General features: G+C 63.6%; 2 protein-coding genes across 4 annotated transcripts in view; both read left to right on the top strand.

Moving 5' to 3' along the window:
• The window catches only part of LOC101522611 (spondin-2), a 233,880-nt gene that overhangs the window by 204,354 nt on the left and 14,981 nt on the right, over positions 1-14,545 (top strand). The window contains exon 1 of one of the 2 annotated variants that reach the window (XM_058670367.1): positions 2,164-2,170. The exons of the other annotated variant lie outside the window; for it this stretch is intronic. The gene's annotated coding sequence lies outside the window, so the exon portion shown is untranslated. Of the gene's footprint in view, positions 1-2,163; positions 2,171-14,545 lie in introns of those variants that run through there. 2 annotated transcript variants of the gene reach the window in all.
• Positions 1,811-12,126, top strand: CTBP1 (C-terminal binding protein 1). 2 transcript variants are annotated; one of them, XM_058670362.1, is made up of 10 exons: positions 1,811-1,951; positions 4,321-4,506; positions 5,692-5,846; positions 6,705-6,849; positions 7,020-7,226; positions 8,961-9,175; positions 10,024-10,154; positions 10,608-10,735; positions 10,856-10,973; positions 11,335-12,126. In XM_058670362.1, the coding sequence occupies exons 2-10, from the start codon at positions 4,500-4,502 to the stop codon at positions 11,519-11,521; spliced, it is 1,293 nt and encodes a 430-aa protein (XP_058526345.1). In that variant the 5' UTR covers positions 1,811-1,951; positions 4,321-4,499; the 3' UTR covers positions 11,522-12,126. The 2 variants fall into 2 exon arrangements, with proteins under 2 accessions (XP_058526345.1, XP_058526346.1); XM_058670363.1 differs by having other exon boundaries at positions 11,338-12,126.

Here is a 14,545-nt window from a genome sequence, read left to right on the forward strand (position 1 = left end):
CTGTCACCCAACTTCTCACAGCCCTTGGAGGACCCTCCAGGTGCCCTGTGCTGGCAGCCCCGTGTGTGGCAGTCACAGTGAGGCATGGGTGCCTAGGGTGCAGTGGCCACGCCCCCTTAACAGTCTGGGTCTCCTGGAACTTCTCAGGATTTTCAACACTGCCGGCTGCCAAACTCAGCACTCAGAGCGAAGGGTGTTCCTGATCTCAGACCGTTTAGGGTTCTGTTGCGGCTGGCTCGCCCACGCTGTCACAGATCTGTGGGAGATCACGCCAGCCTTCTGCCTATGTTACCGACATCCCATTCGGGTGCCAGTTGGCATCCTGGTGACCCTGCTTCCCATCCAGCTGTGGCCTGGGAAAGCAGCAGATGATGGCCCAAAGCCTTGGGACCCTGCACCACGTGGGAGACCCGGAAGAGGCTGCTGGCTCCCGATCAACTTAGCTCTGGCCATTGCAGCCACTTGTGGAGTGAACCAGCAGATGGAAGATCTTTCAGTACATATACCTCTGATTTTTTCTTCAGACTTGTTTATTTTTTATTGGAAAAGCAGATATACAGAGAGGAAGGGAAACAAAGAGGAAGGCCTTCCATCCGATGATTCACTCCCCAAATGATCACAACAGCCGGTGCTGTGCCAATCTGAAGCCAGGAGCCAGGAACCTCCTCCAGGCCTCCCACGTGGGTGCTGGGTCCCAAAGCTTTGGACCATCCTCCACTGCTTTCCCAGGCCACAGGTAGGAGCTGGATAGGAAGTGGAGCTGCTGGGATTAGAACCAGTGCCCCTATGGGATTCTGGCATGTTCAAGGCGAGGACTTTACCACTAGGCCACCACGCCCGGCCCTACCTCTGATTTTCTTTCTTTTTTTTTTTTTTTATTAAATTTATTCATTAATTACATTGTGTTGTAATTACCTACCTCTGATTTTCAAGTTACATAATGATAATAATAATAATACCACCAACCCACTGAAAAAACTGGGCATGGAAGGAAAGGCTGAGTGCATGGCAGCCGCCTCAGGCTGGGAGGAGGGCCATCACAGAACCGCTCATACCCACTACTGCTCCTAAGGCCGCCTGGCAAGGATAGGCATCCCCTTGGGGAAGGAAGCATGGCCCGGACGTCTGTCCATGGGCTCTCACACAGGTGTGCACACACATACACGTACTCAGGACTGGCAGCTGGCATCAGCAGGGCGCACACTCAGTCTGAGCAGGGGCTCCCCTCCTGTGGCCCCCGAAGAAGTGGGGGGGGAGGCTCAGGGCCGGCCGGTGCAGGGCAGGGGCTCCGGGGGCCCGTAGCAGGCAGGAGCTGCAGGCCGGGAGCCAGGGGGTTCCCCGGATTCACCCCTGACCTGTGCACTGAACAGCAGGGAGCAAGGGGGACTCACTCCTGACTGGGAGCCGGGAGCAAGTGGCCGTCCAGAGCGACCCCCGCCCCCAGCTGCTGGAGCCCAGCTGAGCCCCTCAGGGACTCCGGTTGGGGCTCAGAGCCAGGCAGGCCCCCAGGGGTCCACGTACAAGCTGAAGGCTGCGGGGCAATCCGTTCCCACCGGGGCCCCAGGCAGGGCGGGCAGAGGGCGGGCCGTTGAGGGAGCCACAGCGGGCAGGGCAGCCGGCGAGGGTCGCGGAGGCTGGGAGGCATGCCCGCCGGGGCCCATGGCACCTGCACCTGCCGCGCCCGCCCGCGCCGCCCGCCCGCGCCGCGCCGGCAACCAGCAGACCAACGGCGCAGGCCCCGCCCGCGCGCGCCGCCGCGTGTCCCCGCGTGTCCCCGCCCGCTCGCTCGCTCGGTCGGCGCGGCTCGCAGGCGGCGGCGGCAGCGCGGTGGCGGGCGGAGCGGCAGCCAGGCCGCCCCGGGCGCCGGGCTCTCGGCGGAGGAGCGCGCGGGAGCGCGGGGGCCGGGCGTCCATGGGCAGCGCGCCCCCGCCGGACCGGGGCCTCCCGCTCGGTAAGGCCGCGCGCGCTTCCGGCGGGGCGGGGGCGGCGGCGCGCGCGGGGGGGGGGGCGGCTTTGTGTGCGAGTGCGCGTGCGCGCCGGCCGGGCGCGGCCGTGCGCAGGCGCCAGCCGCTGCGTGCCCCCGCGCGTGCGCGTCGGCGCGGCCCGCGCAGGTGACAAAGGGGCCCGCGGGCTTCGGGCGGCGCCGCGGCCCTCCCCGCCCCGCGCCCCGCGGCCCCCGCGCCCTGCCGCGGCGCCCGGGCCTGTGGGCGACCCTGCGGCCGCGGTGCCCGGGGCCACGGCGCGCCTGGGGCGGCGGGCGGCGGGCGCCCGAGGGCCCGGAAGTGACGGGGCGGCCTGTGCCTGCGGGCGTGGGCCCTGGTGGCCCCGGGCGGGGTGGGGGCGTGGGGCCCGCGGTGCCCCGGGGAGGGAGCGGGGTCCCGGCCGGCCGCCGGCCCGCGGCGATGCCCGAGGACAGAAGCGCCTCCGGGTGAGCTGGACAGCGGGAAGGTGAGCCGTGGACGGCCAGGCCCCTCTGGGAGGACTGGCCCCGGCCTGCCGCTGGTCTGTGCGTGCCCTGTGCAGGGGCCTGGAGCCCTCAGCCTGGCTGTGCAGGGGCCTGGTGCTCCTGGCTTGGAGCCCCCGGCCTGGCTGTGCAGGGACCTGGAGCCCCTGGCCTGGCTGTGCAGGGGCCTGGTGCTCCTGGCTTGGAGCCCCCGGCCTGGCTGTGCAGGGACCTGGAGCCCCTGGCCTGGCTGTGCAGGGGCCTGGTGCTCCTGGCTTGGAGCCCCCGGCCTGGCTGTGCAGGGACCTGGAGCCCCTGGCCTGGATGTGCAGGGGCCTGGTGCTCCTGGCTTGGAGCCCCTGGCCTGGCTGTGCAGGGACCTGGAGCCCCTGGCCTGGCTGTGCAGGGGCCTGATGCCCCTGGATTGGAGCCCCCAGCCTGGCTGTGCAGGGGCCTGGTGCTCCCAGCCTGGCTATGCAGGGGCCTGGTGCCCCTGGCCTGGCTGTGCAGGGGCCTGGTGCTCCCGCCTTGGAGCCTCCGGCCTGGCTGTGCAGGGTCCTGGCCTGGTCCCCCACAGCTCCCAGGTCCACCGACAGGCTGACTTGTCTTCCTCTGTCACTGTGGGTCACCCAAGGCTTGGGAAGGGGTGTGTACTTGGGCTGTGTCTGGTGGCCTGTCCTGTCCTGACTGTCTTCTCCTGGGGGACCTTGTGTCCTGGCAGCTCCGGGCTCCTGGGAGACACCCTGATTGGGTGTGCCCCACAGGGAAGGGAAGACGTGGCTGCGGGCACCAGGTTCTGGCTGCATGGGGCTGGCAGCTGCCACCATGTGGACCCCTATAGCGAGGGGTCTGGTGTTGCTTGTCTGGGGACTGCAGCAACCCTGCCGTGGCAGGCTCCAGGTTGAGAGCTGTCAGGGGTGGGGAGATCTGCTGGCCCTAGGCCTTTCCTACTCTCGGTCTGTATCCTGAAATTCCGAGTACCCACGCGAATCAGGGCAGCACTGGACCTGGGGCTTCCAGGCAGGGCTGTATGTCACCTGCCAAGGAGCCAGCACCCATGGGTGCCACAGGCAGGACCCAGGCCGTGGGACTCGGAGGCCGCTGTGCAGTCCAAGGGAGGCCAGGGTTTCTGCAGTACTGGATGCCTCAGCTGCGGCCAAGAGGCGTTTGACTCCTGATGGGTTGGGCAGCAGTTACCTGCCTGTGGGCAGGAGGGGACCCTTGTGGGGAGCGGCGGCCTAGGGTCTTGGAAGTCTGGGCAAGTGGGATGCCCCTGCCCTGCCCCCTGGGGCAGGAGTGGACTCAGGCCAGGATGGCGCCCCCAGGCTCCCTCATATCAGGTGTGTGGACAGTGGCTGAAGAGGACTTAGGGGCAGGCATGTGGCTCCACGCTAAGCCCAGCAGGTGTCGCTCATGGCAGGGGATGGAGACATGCTGCCCAGAGTAACATGGAATGAGTGGGACAGACGGGCTCTGCTGTGCTCGCCAGGTCCCTGGCCCAGAATGGGTGCTACCGCTTGGCCCTGTGGCTCAGCCCTGGGGAGCTACCTCAGGTAGAGTGAGGTGGCATTCCAGGGTCCAGCCCTGGTAGAACTGGGGCTGATGCTTGGCTTCCCCACTCTCCTGATGTCCTCTCTGCTACCCAGGCCGGCACCCCACACCATCTGCTTATTCCCAAAGGCTTCTGTTCTTTACGTGAAAGGCAGAGGGACAGGGAACCTTTCGTATACTGGGTCACTCCCCATGTGGTTGCAGTGGGCAGGACTGGGCCAGGCTGCAGCAAGGAACTCCACTGGGGCTCCCCGGAGCCTGGGGACCCCTGAGCCTGCCACAGGCCTCAGTGGTGGTGTAATGTGTCTCTTGTGTTTGGTTTTTAGCGAGACTTTGAGCCATACGCGGGCCTCTGTGCTGTGAGCCAAAGGTGGGCACTCTGGTTGGAAACAGTTAGCACGTGCCATGCGGCTGCACAGCGGGACGCAGCCCTGCCTGCGGCACCTGAAGACAGAGCTCTGAGCAGGCGACTTCATGGTGGAGAAGACCCCGCCCACGTTGAGGGATGGCAGGTGGGTCGGCCGGGACAGACGCAGGCAGGTGCACGGGGAGCCAGAATTGTGGCTTCACGTTCCCAGGCGCTGAGTGCCATGTCATGTCACCACCTCAGGTCGGGGGTCACTGCTACCCCGGCACCAGACCCTGAGGCAGCTGCGAAGGGGCCAGTGGGGGTGGGGGCCGTGTCTCCAGCATGCTCAGCGGTGTGGCTGGGCCCGTGGCTGGCCGGAAGACGTGGGTTCAGGCAGGTCAGCAGGTGTGCAACTCCCACACTCTCCCCACGGGGCTGACTGCTCAGATGCTGTTCTTTGGGGAGCAGTCCCCCAGCCCCCTTCTGTCCTCTGTCCCTGAGTGCTGCAGTGTGGGGCTGAGCTCTGGTCTCCAGCTGGCCCTGTGGCCCTTGGGGCTGGTGGGATCCTGCGAGTGGCAGAGTGGTGGCACTGCACCTGGCCTCAGGCATAGCATGCCCCAACCCGGCTCCACGTTTGCGTCAGGGCAGGTGTCCAGCTGCAGCCCCAGGTCCAGCCAGGGCTTCATCAGCCACCAAGGGTCCCTGCAGCTGCATTGTGCCAAGCAGCCTCGCACCTGTGGCCCAGGAGGGCAGCCATGACAGGACCTCTGCCCTGTCCAGTCCTGGTGCTTACCCTGCACACAGCTCCACCCATTCCTCCAGGCCATATGGGACAGACACAGCCCTGGCCAGCTTGGCCCTGCCCTGGCCTGCCATCTGCAGTGAGTCTGGCTGAAGCCTTCTCCACCCTGGTCTGCACTGTGCTTTAGTGTCCACACGTGGGAGGGCTCAGGGAGGAGCACATGGGCTACACAGCGGAAGTCAGCCTGGGAGAGGCTTGCTGTCCACGGGGCCCCTCCTTAGCCGGGGACAGGGCAGTGGGAAGGGCCTACTATTCACGGGGCCTCTCCCTGCCAGGGGACAGGGATGTGGGGGAGAGCCTGTCCATGGCTCTCCCAGCTGGGGGACAGGGGCATGGGGGCCTGTCCTCCAAGGGTCCTCTCCCAGCAGGGGCCTCAGGGTCCTAGGCCCAAGGCCACTTGGCTGCCAACAGCATACAGTGAGTACCTGCTCTCTTCTTGCTTCCTGTGACCAACTCTTGGGAAAGACCAGATGTGACCGAGCGTTTGTGGGATTGTGTGGTGGCCAGCCTGGCGTAGACCCTAAGCGCTGCGCTCCTGTTGTACAGGCGTCCGACCTCCGATCATGAACGGGCCCATGCACCCCCGGCCCCTGGTGGCCCTGCTCGATGGCCGCGACTGCACTGTGGAGATGCCCATCCTGAAGGACGTGGCCACTGTGGCCTTCTGTGACGCACAGTCCACGCAGGAGATCCACGAGAAGGTACCTTCACTGTGTGACAGAGGCTCTGCCCGGCATTGCGGGGGAGCCCCACTGTGTGGCATGGGGACCTGGGTCTACCCAGCTAGATGCTGCGGTGGGAAGGCTGTCTCGTGTGTGTGTGTGTGACGTGTACACATGGGCCCACACCTCAGCTATGCAGCCTGCTCCCTCCTTCCCTTGGGATCAGGGCCATTTCCTAGCCAGGCCTGACTTCCCTGTCCACACTAGGTCAATAGCGCCATAGGAGGCCCCAAGTGCCCTGTAGTCCCAGTGGCCCCTGCTGGGCGCTTAGACCCTTGGGTTACAAAGCAGAAGACTTGGGGGGCTCAGGGAGAGGCCAGGCTGCCCAGTGGACCATCCCTGTTCACAGCCTGTACTGCATGTCCAGCTACCTGTGCCCATGTGTCCTAGTCTCACCCCTACTACCATGGGGAGGTGCTGGGTGCCAAATCTCAGGCACCACTGCTGACTGCGTGGTTCCTTGTGCTTGTCAGCGGAGGATGCTCTGGCCATCTGGGATGCCTTACCCATTACCACACACTGGCCCTGTCATCCACGTATCCTGTCGTGGCCAAGTCGCAGTGCAGTGTGCTGCATGTGCGTGGGTTGTGGTGTTGGGGAGGTAGGAGGGTTCTCTGAGGACTCGTGGGTTCTTGGTCATCACGTCTGTCCCAGGGCTCTGCAGTAGGGAGACCCTCCTGTGCAGTCTGACCCAGGTGCCACCATGATGCCCCTCTCCACAGGTGCTGAACGAGGCTGTGGGCGCCCTCCTGTCCCACACTGACACCCCTCCCCACACAGGTGCTGAACGGGGCCTGGGTGCCCTCCTGTCCCACACTGACACCCCTCCCCACACAGGTGCTGAACGAGGCCGTGGGCGCCCTCATGTACCACACGATCACACTGACCCGTGAGGACCTGGAGAAGTTCAAGGCCCTGCGCATCATTGTGCGCATCGGCAGTGGCTTTGACAACATTGACATCAAGTCAGCCGGAGACCTGGGTAGGTGTCTCTTCCCACCCCCTCCTACCCCCACGTGTGGGACCATGTCTGTGCCATGTGTATTCTTTTCCTCTCACCACCCCAGCAGCTTTAGCTTGTTGCTCACAAGCCACCACTCTCCTGGTGCCAAGCCAGACAGTGGTGACCCCCATATCCCCGTGTCCCCACAGGCATCGCCGTCTGCAACGTGCCCGCGGCGTCTGTGGAGGAGACCGCAGACTCAACCATGTGTCACATCCTGAACCTGTACCGCCGGACCACCTGGCTGCACCAGGCACTGCGTGAGGGCACGCGTGTGCAGAGTGTGGAGCAGATCCGCGAGGTGGCCTCCGGGGCTGCCCGGATTCGTGGGGAGACCCTGGGCATCATCGGACTAGGTGCGTGTCAGCCGTGCTTGGGAGAGGCTGGAGGGTGACGGCCAACATCATATTGCATCATGAAGTGTCAGCAGCCATCCTGTGGCTGTGGCAGATATGACATGGACATACACCCTGCACGTGGGCGTCCCACACCTGTCACCTGCAAAGATGTCACATGGGTGATACAACATGGGTACAAACACCAACCAGCCCTGTGTCTTCTCCCGTGGGGCACGGTGAATGCCATCTTAGCAGGTGAGGGCCATCTGCCCGTCCCCTCCTCCCTCTGTGCCTGGGCTGCCACCCTGAGCCTGGCTGCATTTCCTGAGGCTGCTCTTGCCACCATGGTGCCAGCGAGGCCACAGTTGCCCGTGGCGTTTTGGATGCCCCGCCTAATCAGGGTCCAGGTAGAGTTGTGGGCACCCACAGATGGCAGACTGGTAGGAGCTGGGCTCTGGAGGTGCCTGGAGGTGGCCCTCAGGGTCAGTGGACTCATGGCCATGACCTGGGTAGCCCTGCTCCTGGAGTCTGCCTTGTCACCCTTCCTGCAGGCTCTGGCCTGAGCCCCACACCATCTGCCGGCATGCTCCTCTGGGCCAACTGTGGGTCCTGTATGGCCAGGGCAATGTTGTTCTGGGCGCCAGGGGCAGTGTTGACCCTCCAGGGAAACCGTGCCCCCCATCCCTGGCCCGAGCCCCAAACCCACGCCGCCTGCTGCAGTGCCCGTTCCCCACTCCTCTTGGGGCATTTATTTCACTTGTTGGAGTAACAGGAACCTTATAGAGCTGCTTCGCCTCCCGGGTGGCTGCACCTGTGATGGGGCTGTGGGTCACTGCCGCCCTGGCTCCCCAGGGGCTGAGTAGTGGCCCCACTGCACCTCTGGCCACTGGCAGCACCCCCAGCCATCAGTCCCTTCCTGTGGAGCCCAACTCATCCATGTCACCCCATCTCTTCTGGTGGAGTTTGAGCTGAGCCTGCATTTGGGGGCTCCCAGGATCCCACGTACAGTTGTAGGCCTCTCAGTTCACAGGCTCCCAGCACCCTGCCCACTCCTTGCCCTCCTCCCTCCCCCTTCAGACCCTGTGTCAGCAGCCTGCAGGCCCACAGCTGCTCTGGAAAGCCTGTTTCTGCCTTTCTGCTCCCTGTCTTGTTGCCACTTGGGGCCCCAGAAGGTTCCATGTGCACTCTGCGACCTCCAGTCATCCTGCTCGCCTTGCTCCTGCCTTGTCCTTGTCTGCCGTCTGTTCTGTGGCCTGGAATGCTCGAGTTGTGACCTTTCCCTCATCCTCCTGACTCGTGATGGAGGAGCCTGCAGTGTCCTGGCTGGCTGCTGGGTCAGGCGCCCTGGAGCCAGGTCCTGGGCTCTGCCCAGCGGCCTCGTCTGCTGCTTGGGGCTCTACTGGGCCCAGGCTCCTGAGGCTGCGCCTGCGTCGGTAGCAGGCGGTGGACATCCATCTTCCCTGACCACACCATGCTGCCCCAGGTGGCCGGGCCGGGTGGGCGGTGGGTGGGTTTCTGGCTGAGGGTGAAGCTCAAGGAATCCTCACTGACGGCAGCCGGAGCTTAAGCCAGACACTGGGTAGGCCCAGGAGGCTCGAAGGAAGGCCAAGGGGGCACATCTAACCAGGCCTTACACGGGGCTTATGGGCAAACATCTCATGGGTGTCTGAACCCAAGGGTCACGTGGTCTTGGCTCTGTGGTGAATGTTCACACAGTGGCCGTGTGATTGGTCTCATGTGGTGTCTCTGTAGGCCGTGTGGGGCAAGCGGTAGCGCTGCGGGCGAAGGCGTTTGGCTTCAATGTGCTCTTTTATGACCCATACCTGCCGGATGGCGTGGAGCGGGCACTGGGGCTGCAGCGTGTGAACACCCTGCAGGACCTGCTGTTCCATAGTGACTGTGTGACGCTGCACTGCGGCCTCAACGAGCACAACCACCACCTCATCAACGACTTTACCGTGAAGCAGGTGCGCTGGGAATGTGAGGCATGTGTGTGTTGGGGACATGGGACACACATATTCTGGGGACGTGGGGCATGTATGCACTGCGGACATGGGTCAAATGTACTTTGGGGACGTGGGGCACGTGTGTGCTGGGACTGTGGGGCATGTACACCTGGGATGTGGAACATGTGTGTACTGGATACATGGGACATGTTTATGCTGAGGACCTGGGGGCACATGTGTGCTGGGGATATGGAGCGTGTATGCAATGGGGCTATTGCTCATGTGTGCGCTAAAGATGTGTGGCACGTGTGTACTGGGACATGGGGCACGTATGCGCTGGGGCTGTGGGGCACGTGTGTATTGGCATGGGGCATGTGTGCTCTGGGGCTATGGGTAATGTGTGCACTGGGGACATGGGACACGTGTGTGTTGGAGACACAGGGCACGTGTGCGCTGGGGATGTGGGGCATGCATGCGCTGGGGACATGGGGCATATGTGTGCTGGGGATGTGGGGCACGTGTGTGCTGAGGCCACTGCTGTTCGACCAGGTGGGTTCAGGGTCCCCAGCTGATGGCATGTGGGTGTCCCCATTGCACATGTGACAGGTGTACACACATGCCCGCACAGCTGACAGCTAGGGCTCTGGCTACCGTCAGGCTTTGGGGTGCTCTGCCAAGGTGAAGCCCTGCAGCTGGGAGCCCCATATCCTGACCCAGCCACACAGGCATCTCCGCAGCTGTGACCCATGAGAGACCAGGAGCCGGGCCTCTTCTCCCCAGTCCACGGTGCTCAGTGCATCTGGCAGCAGAGGCGGGGCTGGTGTGCGGGACCAAACATGTCTGCACCCCCCACGTGCCATGTCTTTCAGATGAGACAAGGCGCCTTCCTGGTGAACACGGCCCGGGGCGGGCTGGTGGATGAGAAGGCCCTGGCGCAGGCGCTGAAGGAGGGACGGATCCGCGGCGCGGCGCTGGACGTGCATGAATCGGAGCCCTTCAGGTGCCTCCCACGCTCCCCCAGCCCCTGGCCCCGTTGTCCAGGGTGACCTGGACATGGCCCATGCCCAATGTGGGCCTTGCATGGGGTATTGGGGTTGCCGGGGCTGCTGACGGCGCCTCGGTGCAGGCTGGGCCACAGTGATGAGGGGCATGCAAGGGTCCTCATTAGGAGGGGCTGTGGGGCAGCTCTGCTGTGCTGGCTGTGCCATGCTGGCTGTAGCTCCACCTTGTCTTCTCCGGGGCTTGCTGGTCTTACTGAGCTGAACAACAGTGGGCAGGGGCCCGAGCGTCCAGCATGCCTTGGGCCCCAAGCACCTCCCTGCTTGTCCGGTCTGCAACCCCAGTGGAGGCCCCTTCCTCACCATAGGCAGGCCCCAGGCTGGGGTGGCATCCCTGGGTCTGGCCACCTAGGTCTGTGGATGGGACAGTCGTGACCACGCCCTGTGCTCCCTAGCTTTAGCCAGGGCCCACTGAAGGATGCTCCCAACCTCATCTGCACTCCCCACGCTGCGTGGTACAGCGAGCAGGCCTCCATTGAGATGCGCGAGGAGGCAGCCCGCGAGATCCGCCGGGCCATCACAGGTGGGGCCATCGGGGGGCCTCTGGGGGCTGGGTGACGCTGTGCTGTGAGACCCTGGGTGGCACCCATTGGGGCTGAGGGGGGAGGGCGGCCATGGGTCTGAGCTGGCACCCTGGGCCCAGGCCGCATCCCGGACAGCCTGAAGAACTGTGTCAACAAGGACCACCTGACAGCGGCCACCCACTGGGCCAGCATGGACCCTGCCGTGGTGCACCCCGAGCTCAATGGGGCTGCCTACAGGTGAGTGGGGGACTGGGAGCAAGGCCCAAGCAGGCTCTCTGGGTGGGACAACCTGGGGAGCAGATGCTGAGCAGAACTCCACGCCCTGCTCTGAGTAGCCCTTGGCAGGAGCAGTCTCACCCCCCTGAACACACCCCTGCTGTAGCCTGGGTCAGGGCATGAGGAGCAGGTGGGCCAGGAGGGTGAGGCCAAGGGGAGGAGAGTGGATGTGACAGGGCTCTGCTGGGTGTGGCTGCCAGGAGCCTGTGGGAGTTGGGTCTGAAGGGTGTGGCTGAGCAGTGGGTATGGCAAGGCTCCTGGGTGGCAATGGCTGAGGTGTGGCCCAGCTGGCTACCACTGACTGCTGGACCTCCTCTCCCAGTAGGTACCCTCCAGGTGTGGTGGGTGTAGCCCCCACGGGCATCCCAGCTGCAGTGGAAGGCATTGTCCCCAGCGCCATGTCCCTGTCCCATGGCCTGCCCCCGGTGGCCCACCCACCCCATGCCCCTTCTCCTGGCCAAACTGTCAAGCCTGAGGCGGACAGAGACCACGCGAGCGAGCAGTTGTAGCCGGGGCAGCTGCGAGGCCCCAGGCTGGCGCCTGCAGGGACGGCTCCCTGGTAGTGATCGCGGTTCGGACCTGCTGGACAGCCTGGCTCCCTGTGCCCACCCGCTGCCTGCCTGGGCTGGCCACCGCCCTGTGTCCTCCGCGTTCCCTGTTAAACAGCAGAAATTAGTAGTTGGCTCCCATGGATGTTCCTGTCTGTGCGCAGTTATTAGAACATTTCGGAAGATGTGTTTGCCCCGCCTGGCCTGGCCTGGCACGCCCGGCGGGCAGCTGGCAGACTTCTCAGGACAATGGACCCTCCCTGTCTTTCTGTTGATGCCACACAGTGCATTGTTTTTCTACCTGCTTGTCTTATTTTTAGAGTAATGTAGAGAGACAACTGAGGCTGTTCCTCCCCGTTCTCCCCATTTTGGCATGACCCCTCTCCCCTGTCCCAGATGAAGGTGGCCCGCGGAGTGGTTCGGACCAGTGGCCACGAGTGCCGAGCCGGGCGGTGCCGTCCTGCTGATGTGGTAGCCTAGCAATGTTTGGGTTTAAATCATGTTTGTGACCGTAAGCATTTGTATGAATTATTTTAAAGAAATAAAAACCCCAGAAAGAGCCGTAATGCCTGGCACCTATTTCGTGGTTTTCTGATGGATTGATCAAAAGGCAGAGTTACAAAGACACTCAAAGAAGGGTGTGTCCACTGTCCGTTCCTCAAATGCCCCCGACAGCCACAGCTGGGCCAGGGCAAAGCCAGCTCTCATGGGGTGGCTGGGACCCACCTCCGGGCCCTCACTTGCTGCCTCCCAGTTGGCTCTGAGCCCCCACCCGTCTTGGTGTCTGTCCTGACAGTGTCACCCCGGGGAGGTGGCTGGGGGCCCCGACCTTAGGGGGAGCAACTGCAGATGGCTGGTGAGTGTTGGGCCTACCCTTTGCCCACAGTGTTTTGGGCGGGGGCCTGGCTGGGGCAGACTACCTGAAGGGCCAGGGCAAGAGCAGTGGTGGCTGAGCCAGAACACCAAGGACTACAGAACACCCAGCGCCAAGCACTGCCCAGCTGTCTGCACAGTCACTCAGGAGGGCCTGGGCAGCAGACACAGGCAGGGACCAGAAGGGCAGCGGAGGCCGCTGGCATGACTTGTAATCAACGTGCAAAGGGCAGGCTAAGCTGCCCTGGTCTCCATGGCCACCCGTGTCTGTCCACAGCCTCCCTGGGGTCCCCTGTCTGCGCGGCCACCTTCTGGCCAGGGCAGGGGCAGGGTCGCCTATCCACAGGGCCGTAGTTCTAGTCCCAGGGGCCACTGCTCCACCCCTGCTGGCGGCTCCAGCTGACCACACTGCTGGGCCCCGCCCCTAAGCCTGCGACCCTCAGAGGTCACTTGCTTACCAATGTCTTGACCCCTCAGGGCAGGATGGGCGGAAATCCTGGCAGGGGGCTGCCCAGCTCTGAGCGGAGGGGTGCTGGCAGGCAGACCAGTGCCTTCTGCCTTCCCCACTGTGCTGCAGGAGCTGGCTCGGAGCTGCTGGCCAGGCTCTGAGAGTGGACAGATGGGGTGGTACTCACCCCCACGCTGCGCTGGGAAGGGGTGTTGGGGGGGTTGCAGGTCCCTGTGTGGAGGGGCCAGCTCAGGGCCTCCTGGCTGGGGTCTGGAGCCAGCGTTCCAATCAGTGCTGAGCATTTCAGCAAACACAGACCCTGGCCGCGGCTTAAGAAAAAGCCGCCTGGGCCCTGCCGGGAGGTAGGGGGCACTTGCTGGCCTAGACTCCAAGAGTGACCGTGGCCGTGGCCAGGGTGGGATATGGCGTGGGGGAACATCGTGTCGGGGATCCTGCCCCTCCCCTGCTGCCACCCTGCCTTTGGCCTCCCCGAGGGGCTCTCAGTACTGATCTTGAGCCCTTAGCCCACACCAGGGTCCAGCCAGCTCCTCGACCCTGGTCAGGGCTCAAACTGCAGCCCCTTGGAGGCACTGAGGCCCCCACGCGGGGTCTCCCCTCACCCCACATCCCGCCCAACCCAGGCACCTCTGCTGTCCCTGTGTGGGACCTGCCCAGGCAGTAACCCTGGCCGGCTACCCAGGTGTCTCAGCCTGGCTATGCCATCCCCATTGCCAGGACCCGGCCTCCTTCCAACTGCCCTAGTTACTGCCCGGCCCAGGAGTGGACCCACAGTACCAGGTCATTTCACAGTACCAGGTCACCTCACAGTATCGGGTCACCTCACACAGTACCAGGTCACCTCACATAGTACCAGGTCACCTCACAGTATCGGGTCACCTCACACACAGTACCAGGTCACTTCACATAGTACCAGGACACCTCACATAGTACCAGGACACCTCACACAGTACCAGGACACCTCACACAGTACCAGGACACCTCACACAGTACCAGGTCACCTCACGCAGCACCAGGTCACCTCACAGTATCGGGTCACCTCACACAGCACCAGGTCACCTCACACACAGCACCAGGTCACCTCACACACAGTACCAGGTCACCTCACACAGCACCAGGTCACCTCACACAGTACCAGCTCACCTCACACAGTACCAGGTCACCTCACACAGTACCAGGTCACCTCACACAGTACCAGGACACCTCACACAGCACCAGGTCACCTCACATAGTACCAGGTCACCTCACACAGTACCAGGACACCTCACACACAGTACCAGGTCACCTCACGCAGCACCAGGTCACCTCACACAGTACCAGGACACCTCACACACAGTACCAGCTCACCTCACACAGTACCAGCTCACCTCACACAGTACCAGGTCACCTCACACAGCACCAGGTCACTCCACACAGTACCAGGTCACTCCACACAGTACCAGGTCACCTCACACAGTACCAGGTCACCTCACGCAGCACCAGGTCACCTCACACAGTACCAGGTCACCTCACACAGCACCAGGTCACCTCACACAGCACCAGGACACCTCACACAGTACCAGGACACCTCACACACAGAACCAGGTCACCTCACGCAGCACCAGGTCACCTCACACAGTACCAGGACACCTCACACACAGTACCAG

The sequence above is a fragment of the Ochotona princeps genome, chromosome 11, assembly GCF_030435755.1.
Source record: "Ochotona princeps isolate mOchPri1 chromosome 11, mOchPri1.hap1, whole genome shotgun sequence".
Lineage (NCBI taxonomy): Eukaryota > Metazoa > Chordata > Mammalia > Lagomorpha > Ochotonidae > Ochotona > Ochotona princeps.